The sequence below is a fragment of the Panthera onca genome, chromosome C1, assembly GCF_046562875.1.
Source record: "Panthera onca isolate mPanOnc1 chromosome C1, mPanOnc1 haplotype 2, whole genome shotgun sequence".
NCBI classification, from domain to species: domain Eukaryota; kingdom Metazoa; phylum Chordata; class Mammalia; order Carnivora; family Felidae; genus Panthera; species Panthera onca.
This window is the reverse complement of record NC_138346.1, coordinates 57,506,986-57,519,287: the sequence shown is the minus strand read 5'-3', so window position 1 is coordinate 57,519,287 and position 12,302 is coordinate 57,506,986. Positions and strand designations below refer to the sequence as shown.

Below are 12,302 nucleotides of genomic sequence, written 5' to 3'. Positions count from 1 at the left end.
CCGTGTGTGGCAACAGCGGGTATAACTCTTTAAAAACCTTCAGAAGCAAGAAAATTACCAAGTAGCCCAAGAATGTAGATGAGAATTTTATTGATCGCCCTGATTCTTCTTAATATGTATTAATAAATTCCACAACCTTTTGTACCTTGCACTTGTCAGAAACCAATGCTTTTACAAAATCCATAAAAGGAAAACATATTTTTCTTTGCAGAAGAACCAAATGACACCTTTGCATCTCTCTCTGTCTGCTACTCGGCCCAGTCAGTTTTCTAAAACTTCTGGAGTCTGTGGGCGAGAGTTTTCCCCTTTCCTTGCAAAAAATTCTTTTCTTTCTCCCTCCCTTCCTTCCTCTTTGCTCATTATTATCAGGGTGTGTAGGGAGGGAAACCTCGGTTTCGTTCTCCCGCCGGGAACCGGAGGGACGCTTTCCAGGATAGCCCGCTGCTGGCGAGGGATTGTCTCCGGGCTGAAAGCTCCCAGCCGCCCGGCCGCAGAGTTCGGGGTGTGGTTCCTCCGACTGCCGAAGGCTCCAAGGCTCGGATAGCCCACTGGGGCGCGGAGGGGCCGGGAGCCCGCATCTCCCTCGGGCCGGAGGAGGGAATGGACAGCGCCAGAGCCGGCCGGTCCTCGGGGCTCCGGGCTGGCCAGCTGCTTGGCCTCTTAGCCCTCGCGGCTCTTCTCGCCTCCGCTCCCCACCATAACTTGGCCGCGTCTTTGCGTGAGAGATCTTTACTGTGGCTCCCTGGGGTGGGGTGTCGCAGAGCCCGGGGAATCCGACTCACCTTCCCAGGCTGCCCGGGAGAAATTGAACCAGCCGGGCACCCACCCCCCGCCCGTGCCCCGGCTCTGGGGCGCGTTCTGCCTGGGTGTGTGCGGGGAATGCTTCTGTGAGCTGGCGCCACGGCACTGCGGCTTCCCTCCCCGCGCGTGTCCTCCCGGAGGCCCCTCTGGCCGAGACTTTCCTTCCGCCAGCGGGGCCCGGTGGCCGGAGCGGGGGGACGCGAGTGGGGCTGGCCGGCCGAACGAGCCCCGGGGAGGCTGGCGGGCGACGGAGAGCGCTGGGCCGGTTGTCTCCAGCGCGCACTATCACGGGCGCGTAGTAGATGTCGCTGTTGTCCGTGCTTACGCGGCCGGCCGGCCGGGCTCTGGAGCACGTGACCTGCGAGGAGGCTGCGGCTCAAGGCCATTTTCAAATCTCATTGGCTTGGTTGTCATGTGGTCGGCAGAGGCATCCACAATTACACGGGGAATGTTTTCCTAGAGATGTCAGCCTACAAAGGACACAATCTCTCTTCTTCAAATTCCTCCCCAAAATGTCCTTTCCCAACAGCTCTCCTGCTGCTAATACTTTTTTAGTAGATTCCTTGATCAGTGCCTGCAGGAGTGACAGTTTTTATTCGAGCAGCGCCAGCATGTACATGCCACCACCTAGCGCAGACATGGGGACCTATGGAATGCAAACCTGTGGACTGCTCCCGTCTCTGGCCAAAAGAGAAGTGAACCACCAAAATATGGGTATGAATGTGCATCCTTATATACCTCAAGTAGACAGTTGGACAGACCCGAACAGATCTTGTCGAATAGAGCAACCTGTTACACAGCAAGTCCCCACTTGCTCCTTCACCACCAACATTAAGGAAGAATCCAATTGCTGCATGTATTCTGATAAGCGCAACAAACTCATTTCTGCTGAGGTCCCTTCGTACCAGAGGCTGGTCCCTGAGTCCTGTCCCGTTGAGAACCCTGAGGTTCCTGTCCCTGGATATTTTAGACTGAGTCAGACCTACGCCACCGGGAAAACCCAAGAGTACAATAACAGCCCCGAAGGCAGCTCCACAGTCATGCTCCAGCTCAACCCTCGCGGCGCGGCCAAGCCGCAGCTCTCGGCCGCCCAGCTGCAGATGGAAAAGAAGATGAACGAGCCTGTGAGCGGCCAGGAGCCCACCAAAGTCTCCCAGGTGGAGAGCCCCGAGGCCAAGGGCGGCCTTCCGGAAGAAAGGAGCTGCCTGGCTGAGGTCTCCGTGTCCAGTCCCGAAGTACAGGAGAAGGAAAGCAAAGGTCGGTATGAGCAAGTTGCCACCCCAGCGGGGCGTGCAGCCCGGGAACCCGGCAGAGAGGGAGCGCCTGGGTGCCCAGCGTCGAGCCGGGGCAGCTGAGGCGGGGCCCGACTGGCAGGTGCTGCTCCTCCTGGCTTTTAGAGGGGCAGTCTCAGTGTCGAGAAGGTCCCAGCTTCTCCCCGGCTGCCCTGGCCCTCCTGGCTAGTCCTGGCCCCACGCTGATGGCGCCTGGGCAGAGGAAGGGCTTGCCGGGTTTATTTTTCCTGAGCTAGACCTGAAATGCAACAAAAGAGGGCAAATGAGACCTGCGGCTCGTAAACACGGCCCCAGAACCTCCTTTCTCCCGCTCAGATTTGCAGTCCCAGCTTTGCCTTTCACCCAATGATGATTTTAAGGTGGTCCAAGGCACCGTGTTCGTGTTCAAGTGTGTGCACCCCGCATCCTGCGAGCTTGGGGGCGGCAAGGGGAACGAGATGACTGGGCTGATTGGCGCTTGGGCTGGGGAACAGGGCTCCCTACCTCTGCGGGGCTGGGTAACCTTGGCTTTGTCTGGGGAAAGTGCCGCAAGCTTTGCAATCCATTTGCAAAGGGGGCAAAGGCTGAAGGGAGGAGAATGGAATCTGCATGGGCTAGGGCAAAGAGCCAGGGGCTCTGGCTTTTGGAGGAGGAACCCTGCCCCAGAGCCTCTCCCCCAGTGTCCAGAGGTGGGCCACACTAAGAAGCTCGGGGAATGCTTTTGTGTGGAGACAAGAAGGTATGAGAATTCAAGAAATTCTGGGGAGTACCTCAATGCCCAGGCAGGTCGGAGAAGGTGCACTCAGTTCCTTGGTTATCTTTTGAAAGAGAAGGGCAACTATAAACCTGGTTGTGGGGCTCCCCGCCTGCGCAGGAGAAGTGGGGAAGAAGTGGCAGCCTTGGGGATGTGAGGCAGCAGTGGGGTTGGCAGTCTTGTTCAGGCTGTGGTTTGTTTCTTCCACTCCAGCCCTGTTGTGAGCTGACCACTTAGAATGTTGCTGGGGAGATCCTGAAAGTTTACTATTGTACTAATGTTTTGTGCAGGTCAGAAAGTTGAGAGAGAAAAAGAGAGAGGGAGAGAGAGACAACCCTATCATCGGGGGCGAGAGTACCCTCCATCGCGTCATTGTGGGCATTTAAACTAATCTGGCATCAATTACAAATCCCTTCCAGGGCCCACCTCATAAGAGGAATGTTTAATACCAGCATTTCCCAAAGCGGCCTGGCTGCCAGCGGGGTCATGGCCAAGGGTACATTTGAACAGGCTGAGAGAGAAAAAAAAAAAAATCTTGATTTTTTTTTCTTCTTCTCCCTTTAATTTTGTTAGAGGAAATCAAGTCTGATACTCCAACCAGCAATTGGCTCACTGCAAAGAGTGGCAGAAAGAAGAGGTGCCCTTACACTAAGCACCAAACGCTGGAATTAGAAAAAGAGTTCTTGTTCAATATGTACCTCACCCGCGAGCGCCGCCTAGAGATCAGTAAGAGCGTTAACCTCACCGACAGGCAGGTCAAGATTTGGTTTCAAAACCGCCGAATGAAACTCAAGAAGATGAGCCGAGAGAACCGGATCCGAGAACTGACCGCCAACCTCACCTTCTCTTAGGTCCCAGGCCCGTCGGAGGCCAGGATCGGAGAGGGGGCACCGCGTTCCAGGGCCGAGTGCTGGAGGACTGGGAAGGCGGAAACAAAACCTTCATTGCTCTTTGTTTTTTGTTTTGTTTTGTTTTGTTTCCTGCTAGAATGTGACTTTGGGGTCATTCTGTTCGTGCTGCAAGTGATCTGTAATCCCTATGAGTATATATATTAAAAAAAACTAGCACGTGTAATTTATTTTTTTTTTTCATCGTAATGCAGGGTAACTATTACTGCGCATTTTCATTTGGGTCTTAACTTATTGGAACTGTACAGCCTCCATCGGTCCATTCATCCATCCAGCAATGTGACTTTTTCATGTTTTTCCTAACACAAAAGGTCTGTGTGTGTGGTTAGTCCATGATCTCATGGCGTTTTGAATACATCCAGTACTTTAAAGTACTTAAATTACATATATATTTAAAAAAGATTACGAAAACCCACAAGCTTTGGGGGGAGGGGGACTAAAAAAGCACATTACAATGTATCTTTTCACAAATGAACTTAGCAATTGTCCTTGGTGAGATGGAATATTGACGACTTATGCCTTGTAGCCTTCCCTTGTGGTGCATCTGTGGTTTGGTAGAAGTACAACAGCAACCTGTCCTTTCTGTGCATGTTCTGGTCGCATGTATAATGCAATAAACTCTGGAAACGAGTTCGCTCCCTCTGCTTTCTGAAACGGATATATGTTTCGGTGGAAATGAAAGCCTTTGGTGAGATTATCTTCCTGTTAAACTGCTTGTTTGGGGGCGGTCGGGAGGGGGGTGGTGATAGAGGGCAGGGGGAGGAAGATAGGAGAGGCTGGAGGAGGCCTAGGGCGCTAAAATTTGGCAGTGGCTGGGGGAATGATAATCCAGCCTGGGTGTGCTGGCTTCATAGCTGGGAAGAAGGGGAGTCTTCTCCCCGCCTCTCCCACCCTCCCCCCCCCCACCTCCCCAAGGTAGTAACAGAATTGAATTCTAGATGGGTGTGAGTTCCCCTCTAACCACAGCCTGGTAAGTAACCCTGTGCCCACGCTGCTTTTTTCTTCACAGCACCTCATTTGTATGTTTTCCTGTCTTTGGTTTTGGTTGTGTTATTTTTTAATACTTTTAGTGGGGTCTTGGCGATTTCTGGCTGGGACGCCATCGTCAGGGGCTAGGTTGAAAGCGGTCTTGCCCACCTGGAAGCCGCCGGGCCTCCATTACAAGAACAAGGACAACCAGCAGCTAGCATTGCATCGGATCCAGTTCTGCTCCCCCTTCCCTCACCCCCACCCCTATCCCAAGCGCAAGACAAGCCAGGCCACAGCGAAGCCGAGGATGGGTGAGTTTTCCCATCCCACTTTGCCCTGGTTTCCTTGTGGAAGGATTTTATGTTCAGTCATTACCTTTTAGGGTCCCACACGAAATTTTCTTAAAGGAGGAAATTTTTTCCCCCAGGTAATGCTCTCTCTATTTAATTACAAAATGCTGGTTGGAGCCACTGTCTCTGGGAGGCAAGAAAACGTACAAAAGGTGACTGAAAGAGAATTTGCAAATGAACATGACTTCCCATGAAGTCCAATGTTCCAGCTGCCGACACAGCTTGGAAAACTCCAGCCAGCCTTCACCGAGAGAGTCCAGACTTATCTAGTGCTGCCTGGGAGAAGGGAGAAGAGCTGACAGAGAATTCGTTTCCCCAGGTTGTGCTGTGGTTGCAAAAGCTCTCCACCAGCTTCAAGCAGCCTCACAAAACACGGCCTTTTCACTTTTTCTTTTTTCTCCATAAAACTATCTATTGAGGGGCTCTAGGCCTTACAGTTCTCATCCAGGGAGTCAATGGGAGGCTCCGTATTTATTCGGGGTTGTAAACCTCCTCCTGAAAACCAAGAACCTTCCCCAGTTCCAAGACAGAACCCTTTAGGGGAGCCATTTCCTAGGGGTGGGAGAGAGAAGGCTCGGAGTCAATGCCAGGTTGGGAACACTGGGATAGATTTGCCCAGACTTCCATTGGTTGGGCAGGAGAAGGAGGGCAATTTTAACTTATCCGTTTCCTCCCTGCAATGTGGGGAGCGCCATTAGTTGTTGACAGGGGGCCGTGTCTCAGAGGAAAACCCGTGCTACAGGCAAAGGCATCTCTTCTGGAACAAAATCAGAAAGCCATTGGCAAAGGCAATCAATCAGGCCATAAGTAGCCATTTACCCCCTTCCTTTCCGGGGCTAGAGGTGGGCTGGGATCCCTCCAAGGGTGCTCTGAGCAACTTGTAGAGTGAGGAATATATTCTCTGCCGCCTGCTCTGGGGCTGCTTTTGTCTCGGCTCCCAGCGGCGCTTCCGAGGCTTTGTACCATGGATTTGGGAGTGACAATGGGCATTTCCCTCAGATTCAAGGCTGCCCAGCCTTACCTCTGGAGGGGGGGGCGGGTGGGGAAGGAAGAAGAAGAATTCAGAAGACAGTGGCCCAAGGACAACCACAAGAAGCGGTCCTGGCCCGGGGAGATGCGGTTCCCGCTGGCCTCTTCAAGGCAGGGTTGGGGCGGTGGATGGGAGCGGGCCTGCGCTAGCATTTGGGTTCTGCCCTATGCCGTGTTCTCTTCCAGGGCCTTTCCGGCAGCCCCGGAGAAGACAAGGCACCCTGGCCGCCACTGTCTTCGCGGTGCCTACTCGACAGCCTGCCGGCACTTCCGAGGGCACACAGAAGCCCCACCGGTGGCCAGGGAAGCACCCAGTCGGCGGGCCAGGCCGCCCCAGCTCACCCTTCGGGCCGCGGCGTGTGCTCAGCCTCACGTCGGGGGTGTGTGTGGCTGCGCGGGCGTGTGTGAGTGTGGTAGGGGGAGGAGGCCCTCGAGCTGCTCCATCCGTCCGTTTTATTAGGGACACATTAATCTATAATCAAATACACCTCATAAAATTTTTATTGAAAGGCATAATATCATTACAGAGGTCTTCCACCTGTTTTAAACAACACGACAAGCTGTGAGAGAGCGTGTGTGGGTATGTGGAGGGAGGGGCGGGTTTGGGTAGGGAGAGAGGCACAAGGAAAAAACTCCCCTCGGGCGCCAGGGGGCCGCCTCGGAAGGCCGGCCTGGCTTGGGCCTCATCCCGCCCTGCGCTCCCCGGGCTGCTCCGGGCTCTGGCCAAGCGCTCGGTGCGCCCTGGACACGCTGCCGGTGGCTCGAAGTCCAGGCGCTAGGGAGGCAGCGTCTCGGTTCGAACTGCAGGACCGAGGACGGCTAGAGGAGACGAACAAATAGTCCCCAGCGCCTCCTCCGGCCACGGTCGGGCGCAGCGGTTCCAGCCACCGCCCGGCTGTCCGAGCCCGGCCGGACCGAGCCGGGCGCACGGACCGGGCTCATGCGCTCTAATTGCGGCGTTTATGTTGATGATGATATATATATATTTTTTTAAATCACAGCAGCCCCCAGTTTAGCGGACTGATTTACTCCCGGTATTGGTAAATATGATCACGTGGGCCGCGCGACCAATGGTGGAAGCTGCAGCCTGCGAACTAGTCGGCGGCTCGGGCGCCGGCGGGGAGCGGCGCCGCGGCGGGCAGTGTAACCTTGGGTGGGAGCGCACGGCGCCTCAAAATGTCCTCCAGTGGCACCCTCAGCAACTACTACGTGGACTCGCTCATAGGCCATGAGGGCGATGAGGTGTTCGCCGCGCGCTTTGGACCGCCGGGGCCCGGCGCGCAGGGCAGGCCCGCAGGTGTGGCCGACAGCCCGGCCGCCGCTGCCGCCGAGTTTGCCTCGTGTAGTTTTGCCCCCAAATCGGCCGTGTTCTCCGCCTCGTGGTCCGCGGTGCCCGCTCAGCCCCCGGCGGCGGCGGCGATGAGCGGCCTCTACCACCCGTACGTGCCCCCGCCGCCCCTGGCCGCCGCCGCCTCCGAGCCCGGCCGCTACATGCGCTCCTGGATGGAGCCGCTGCCCGGTTTTCCGGGCGGCGCGGGCGGAGGCGGTAGCAGCGGCGGCGGGGGCGGAGGTGGCCCGGGCCCTGGTCCCAGCCCCGGCCCCAGCGGCCCACCCAACGGGCGCCACTACGGGATTAAGCCTGAAACCGGAGCGGCCCCGACCCCTGCCGCCGCCGCCGCCGCCACCTCCACCTCCTCCTCCACTTCCACGTCTTCCTCCTCCAAACGGACTGAGTGCTCCGCGGCCCGGGAGTCCCAGGGGAGCGGCGGCCCCGAGTTCTCCTGCAACTCGTTCCTACGGGACAAGGCAGCAGCTGCGGCTGGGGGAACCGGGCCCGGGGCAGGGATCGGGTCCGGGTCTGGGGCAGGCGGCTCCTCGGAGCCCTCGGCTTGCAGCGACCACCCCAGCCCAGGCTGCCCACTGAAGGAGGAGGAGAAGCAGCATCCGCAGCCGCCGCAGCAGCAACTTGACCCAAGTAAGTGCAAAAGAAATTGCCCCCTGATTTATTGCTGAAACCTGTAAGGCTCGAATGTGCAAAACTGATAGTTTTACTAACCTATAAAAACGTCTAGACGCCTACCCTAGCCTAGGCGAGCAACACGCATCCATAAAAAGCTTCCCATAACCACCTACCCTAGGCGCGCGGTTTGTACGGTAAACAGAGCGCGGGCATTAAGGCTTTTTATGATAATTCCCCCCAAGTTGTGAAAAGCGGCCATCCTTGGTGAAATTAATTTAACGACCTCTCTCCCCCACCCTGTCGTCTCTCCTTGCCTCCCCTCCGCCCTCGATCCCCTTCTCCAAACCCCCATCTTCGTAGACAACCCTGCAGCAAACTGGATCCACGCTCGCTCCACCCGGAAAAAGCGCTGTCCCTACACCAAATACCAGACGCTAGAGCTGGAGAAGGAATTCCTCTTTAACATGTACCTCACCCGGGACCGGCGCTACGAGGTGGCAAGGATTCTAAACCTCACAGAGAGACAAGTCAAAATCTGGTTCCAGAATCGTAGAATGAAAATGAAAAAGATGAGCAAGGAGAAATGCCCCAAAGGAGACTGACCCGGCGCGCCGCTGGCGGGACCACTCTGCGCTGCAAAAGCAGCGGGTTTTTTTGTTTTTTTGTTTGTTTGTGGGTGCTTGATTTCCAGAAACTCTCCAGCGATTCGGACATTCCCCCCCCCCCTTTTTTTTTAGGTAGAAGTGACTGTGCGGTTGGTCTCTGTGAGGTATTTGGGGGACTCTGTATTTGCTCGCTTATGTGTTGGAGAAACGAAGTGGCTTTGGGGTTTCGCCTTTTCCCGCTCCCTCCCTTTCCTGACCCGTTGGTTCCATAGGAAATGCTATATTTTGTGAGTGCACGCTGGATTGAAGAGCCCTCTCGTGTAAATGTCCCCTATGTTTCTGAAAAGTGCTGTAGTTTAGCCCCCAGAGCTGCTCAAGCAAGGGCCAAGTGCGCCCCACTTCTGAGAATGAAGGCAGAGCGACAACCGTGGGGGGCCCGCCCAGGTTGCCCACCAGTTAGTGAAGTCCTCTTCCCTCAGAGAGCCCGCGGGCCCTCCGCTGAGACCTGAAATGAGGCCAAGAGAGGAGCCCAGGGCCTCTGGTGGGTCGGGGGTTTATTCTCAGTGCACTGGAGGAGCCGCTCTCTCCTGGGGAGGGCTCACCTCGCGTGGGCGGCCGCGGGTGTAGGCCCTCCGGGTTCCTGCCTGAGGACCAGTTGTAAATGTTACCGCTTCCTACCAATAAATGCTGACCTGATCAAATGGAGCCCAGACGCTGGCCCTGAACACTGTGTGCCTGCTTTCTCTTTTTCTCTGCAAAATATCACCCTCACAGGACTTCTCCCCCATCTCTGGGAGGAAGACACTGCTAAAAATCTGGAGCCCTTACACCTGAGAGGTCTGTCTGAGGTGCCTCTGAGTCTCCCTTTGTGTGGGCAGAGGCAGCCAGAGCACAGCCTCTGGGGGGCCCTTGGCTGCTCTGTCTTTCCCCCAGCCTGCTTCCAGCTTCTCAGCGAACTCTGTGCCCTGAGCCCAGTGTCAGCCTCACTGCAGTGCCCAGCAAAGCCCACGGCCTCCCCCCCCCCCCCCAAGCCAGGCACCCTCTCGGGGGAGTTTTGGCACACTGCACCCCACCTCTCCCGCTGCTGATGAAGTACCAGCCATCCACTCTCCTCTCTAAACAAGGGAAAGGCCAACTCTGTACTCGGGAGCAACTCCCCCCAGCTCGTCAGGCTGGCTGGCTCCCGGAGGGCTGAGCCAGTTAGGCTGGGAACTTCCGCCCTACCCTCAAGAGCCCCAAAATGACCTTAGCAGATCTAAATGGTCAAGTCTCTCCTTCTCAGCTATCCCCACCCCTTCTCAACGCCCCCTCCCCCCCAACTCAGTTTCGGTGACTGTTTAGCCCCCAGCTTGGCCCTCAGAGGGCCGCCTTCAGAGACTAAAATGAAGGTCATTGTAAGTGAGGGTTCGGGCCCAGCACAGCCTTTGCAGGCCTGAGGGGCGGCGGCGCCGTGTGGCCTGGGCTGGGTGGAAGGCGGGGGCAATGGCAGAGTTTGGGGGGATCCTGATGAAAGAGGAGACTTGAAGAAAAAGCAGAGGGGGGCTGGGAGGGAAAGCCAAGGCCCAGATCCGGCAGAAGGTGCTGCTTACTCCCGCCCCTGCGGCCAACCCGATACCTAGGGCTCTTTGAAAACAGGAAGAGCCAAGGTGTCATAAAGCCATCGAGCCGGCGAGACGTCTGGAGGTAATGAGTTTACGACAGGCTCGGCGCTTCGCTTTGAAACCATCTCATTTTGATGTTGTGTTTGTGGGAGGAAGGGAGAAATGCAGACAAAACTGGGTCTTAAAATCTGGACAATAAAATATAAACAAGACTGTGTCGGACCAAGAAGGCAGGGGCTTGGGAGCCCCCGGTGAGGTGTGAGCACCTAGGAAATAAAAATGGGGGAGGGTAGGAAGGAGGAGATGATGTAGTTCTGATTTTTAAAATGGGCCTGGTATTAGAATTAGCCTACGGCGGGTGTCTCTTCACAATATTTCACTGTGGTCTCCGTCTAGCTCGTTCTTTTCTTTCTTTCCTTTTTAATTGGCCTGTTATTTGGAGGTGTGGGAGTTCGTGATCTTGAGTCATTTACTCCGGCCGATGGGTCTCCCAGCGGCATGGTTGCAGAGCCAGCAGGGAAAAATGAAGTTACTTACGTGTCCTTTCATAAAAATACTTGGCCCTCCGCTCCAAACTTTGCTGCAAAAGTACTGTTGGAAATTATATCTACTTGCTTATAGAAAATGTAATTCTTACAGCTGAATTAGAAGAAAACATTTTTGAAACTGAGAAAAAGACTAACCTGGAAGGAAACAAGCTGATTAAAGCTTTGCTTTAACAAAAATTCAAGTGGAATGCTTAGTCAATTCCTTTCACTCTGTGACTTTTGATGTAAATTTAAAATCTCATTTATTGTGTATAGAAATTCCAATAAACACAGCCCAACAGGGCCTTTCCAGATAGCCGCTTAGATATTCCGCAGAAAGCTTTTAAATTGGTTTCTATTTCTGCCTCTCCTGCCCCCAGATTGCCCAGCGATATGGGCCTGAAGGATTAAAATTAGGAAGTTAAAGTAGCAAATATTCAGGTTTTAATGCTAAGAGTAACAGCTTTAAAAGAAAATAATAAAATGAGCTTGGGTCATTTCTTCGTTTTCGAAGTGCTTGGCTCCTTTGACTAAAAACAAAAACAAAACATGTTACAGTCAATATTTAGAAAGTTGTAATTTGTTCGGTCTAGCCCGTCCTATAATTGTGGGCGATTACGGAATGGGGACCTACTGTGTCTGGCAAAAGAAGGGCTGGAAGCTTTTGAAAAAGACTATTGGAAGCTCTCGGGAGTACAAATATCTTTGGCGTTCAGAAGCCCCAGCTTGTTGCACTTGACTTGTTGACAATCAAAGGGATGAAGCATTATTAGTGTCAGCGATCCAAGCCCCAGTCAAACTAAAGAACAAGATTAGAACTGCTTTGAGTCGAATAAAGGGAAGTTAAACTCGGTCAGTTGGAGGCGGCATTTTGCCACTAGAGGGCGCTGTTGCTCCACTTTGTGATCTCGTAAAGCTGGCGTTGCGGCGGCGGATGGTTTTGATTTAATATATTTACAATCTTATTTTTAATTCCAAATTAGGATAAGCTTAAGCAAAAATAAGCAATGTACACTATTAAGTTCTCCAGCCGTGTTTTTGTTAGGTATAAAATTTTGGATTAGTCAGGATTTCAGAAAATTTGGACTACGGCACGGCTGAAACTATAAAATGTTATGGTTAAGTTAATGCATTCTATCAAAACAAACGTGTAGAAGCATAGATCTTTATTTACAAAGTTAATCGTGCCCTTTTCCCATTCAGATTATGAATAGAATGCTTGGGGGGGCGGTGAAACTGTTTTGTCCTAAGAGGAAATGTTAGTTTGTAATGTTATCTTAATTAGGCCAGAACATGTAGAAATGAATTTCGTAGTGCTTGTGTTTCTTTTTCGCCCCCCACCCCGAAATCACACAGTTCTGGAAGGTGCCTTGTATAATTGACATCTGGGCTCGTTCTTCTTTTTCCACATTCTATTCCAAAACCCACTCACTGGTCCAGAGTTTTAATACGCATACACACACATGCCAAACACTGAAGTTAAAAAAAAAAAAATTACAAAGTTGGTTCCAGGGCTTTATTGAGAAT

The 12,302-nt window shown here is 53.6% G+C and overlaps 2 protein-coding genes across 2 annotated transcripts; both read left to right on the top strand.

Moving 5' to 3' along the window:
- Positions 1-492: 492 nt before the first annotated feature.
- HOXD10 (homeobox D10) lies at positions 493-4,364 on the top strand. The gene is made up of 2 exons (XM_060621811.2): positions 493-2,058; positions 3,400-4,364. Exons 1-2 carry the CDS (start codon positions 1,104-1,106, stop codon positions 3,675-3,677), a joined length of 1,233 nt encoding a protein of 410 aa, XP_060477794.1. The 5' UTR covers positions 493-1,103; the 3' UTR covers positions 3,678-4,364.
- A 2,345-nt stretch (positions 4,365-6,709) lies between these two features.
- On the top strand, positions 6,710-9,372 carry HOXD9 (homeobox D9). The gene is made up of 2 exons (XM_060621813.2): positions 6,710-8,057; positions 8,403-9,372. The coding sequence occupies exons 1-2, from the start codon at positions 7,259-7,261 to the stop codon at positions 8,642-8,644; spliced, it is 1,041 nt and encodes a 346-aa protein (XP_060477796.1). The 5' UTR covers positions 6,710-7,258; the 3' UTR covers positions 8,645-9,372.
- The last annotated feature ends 2,930 nt before the right edge of the window (positions 9,373-12,302 follow it).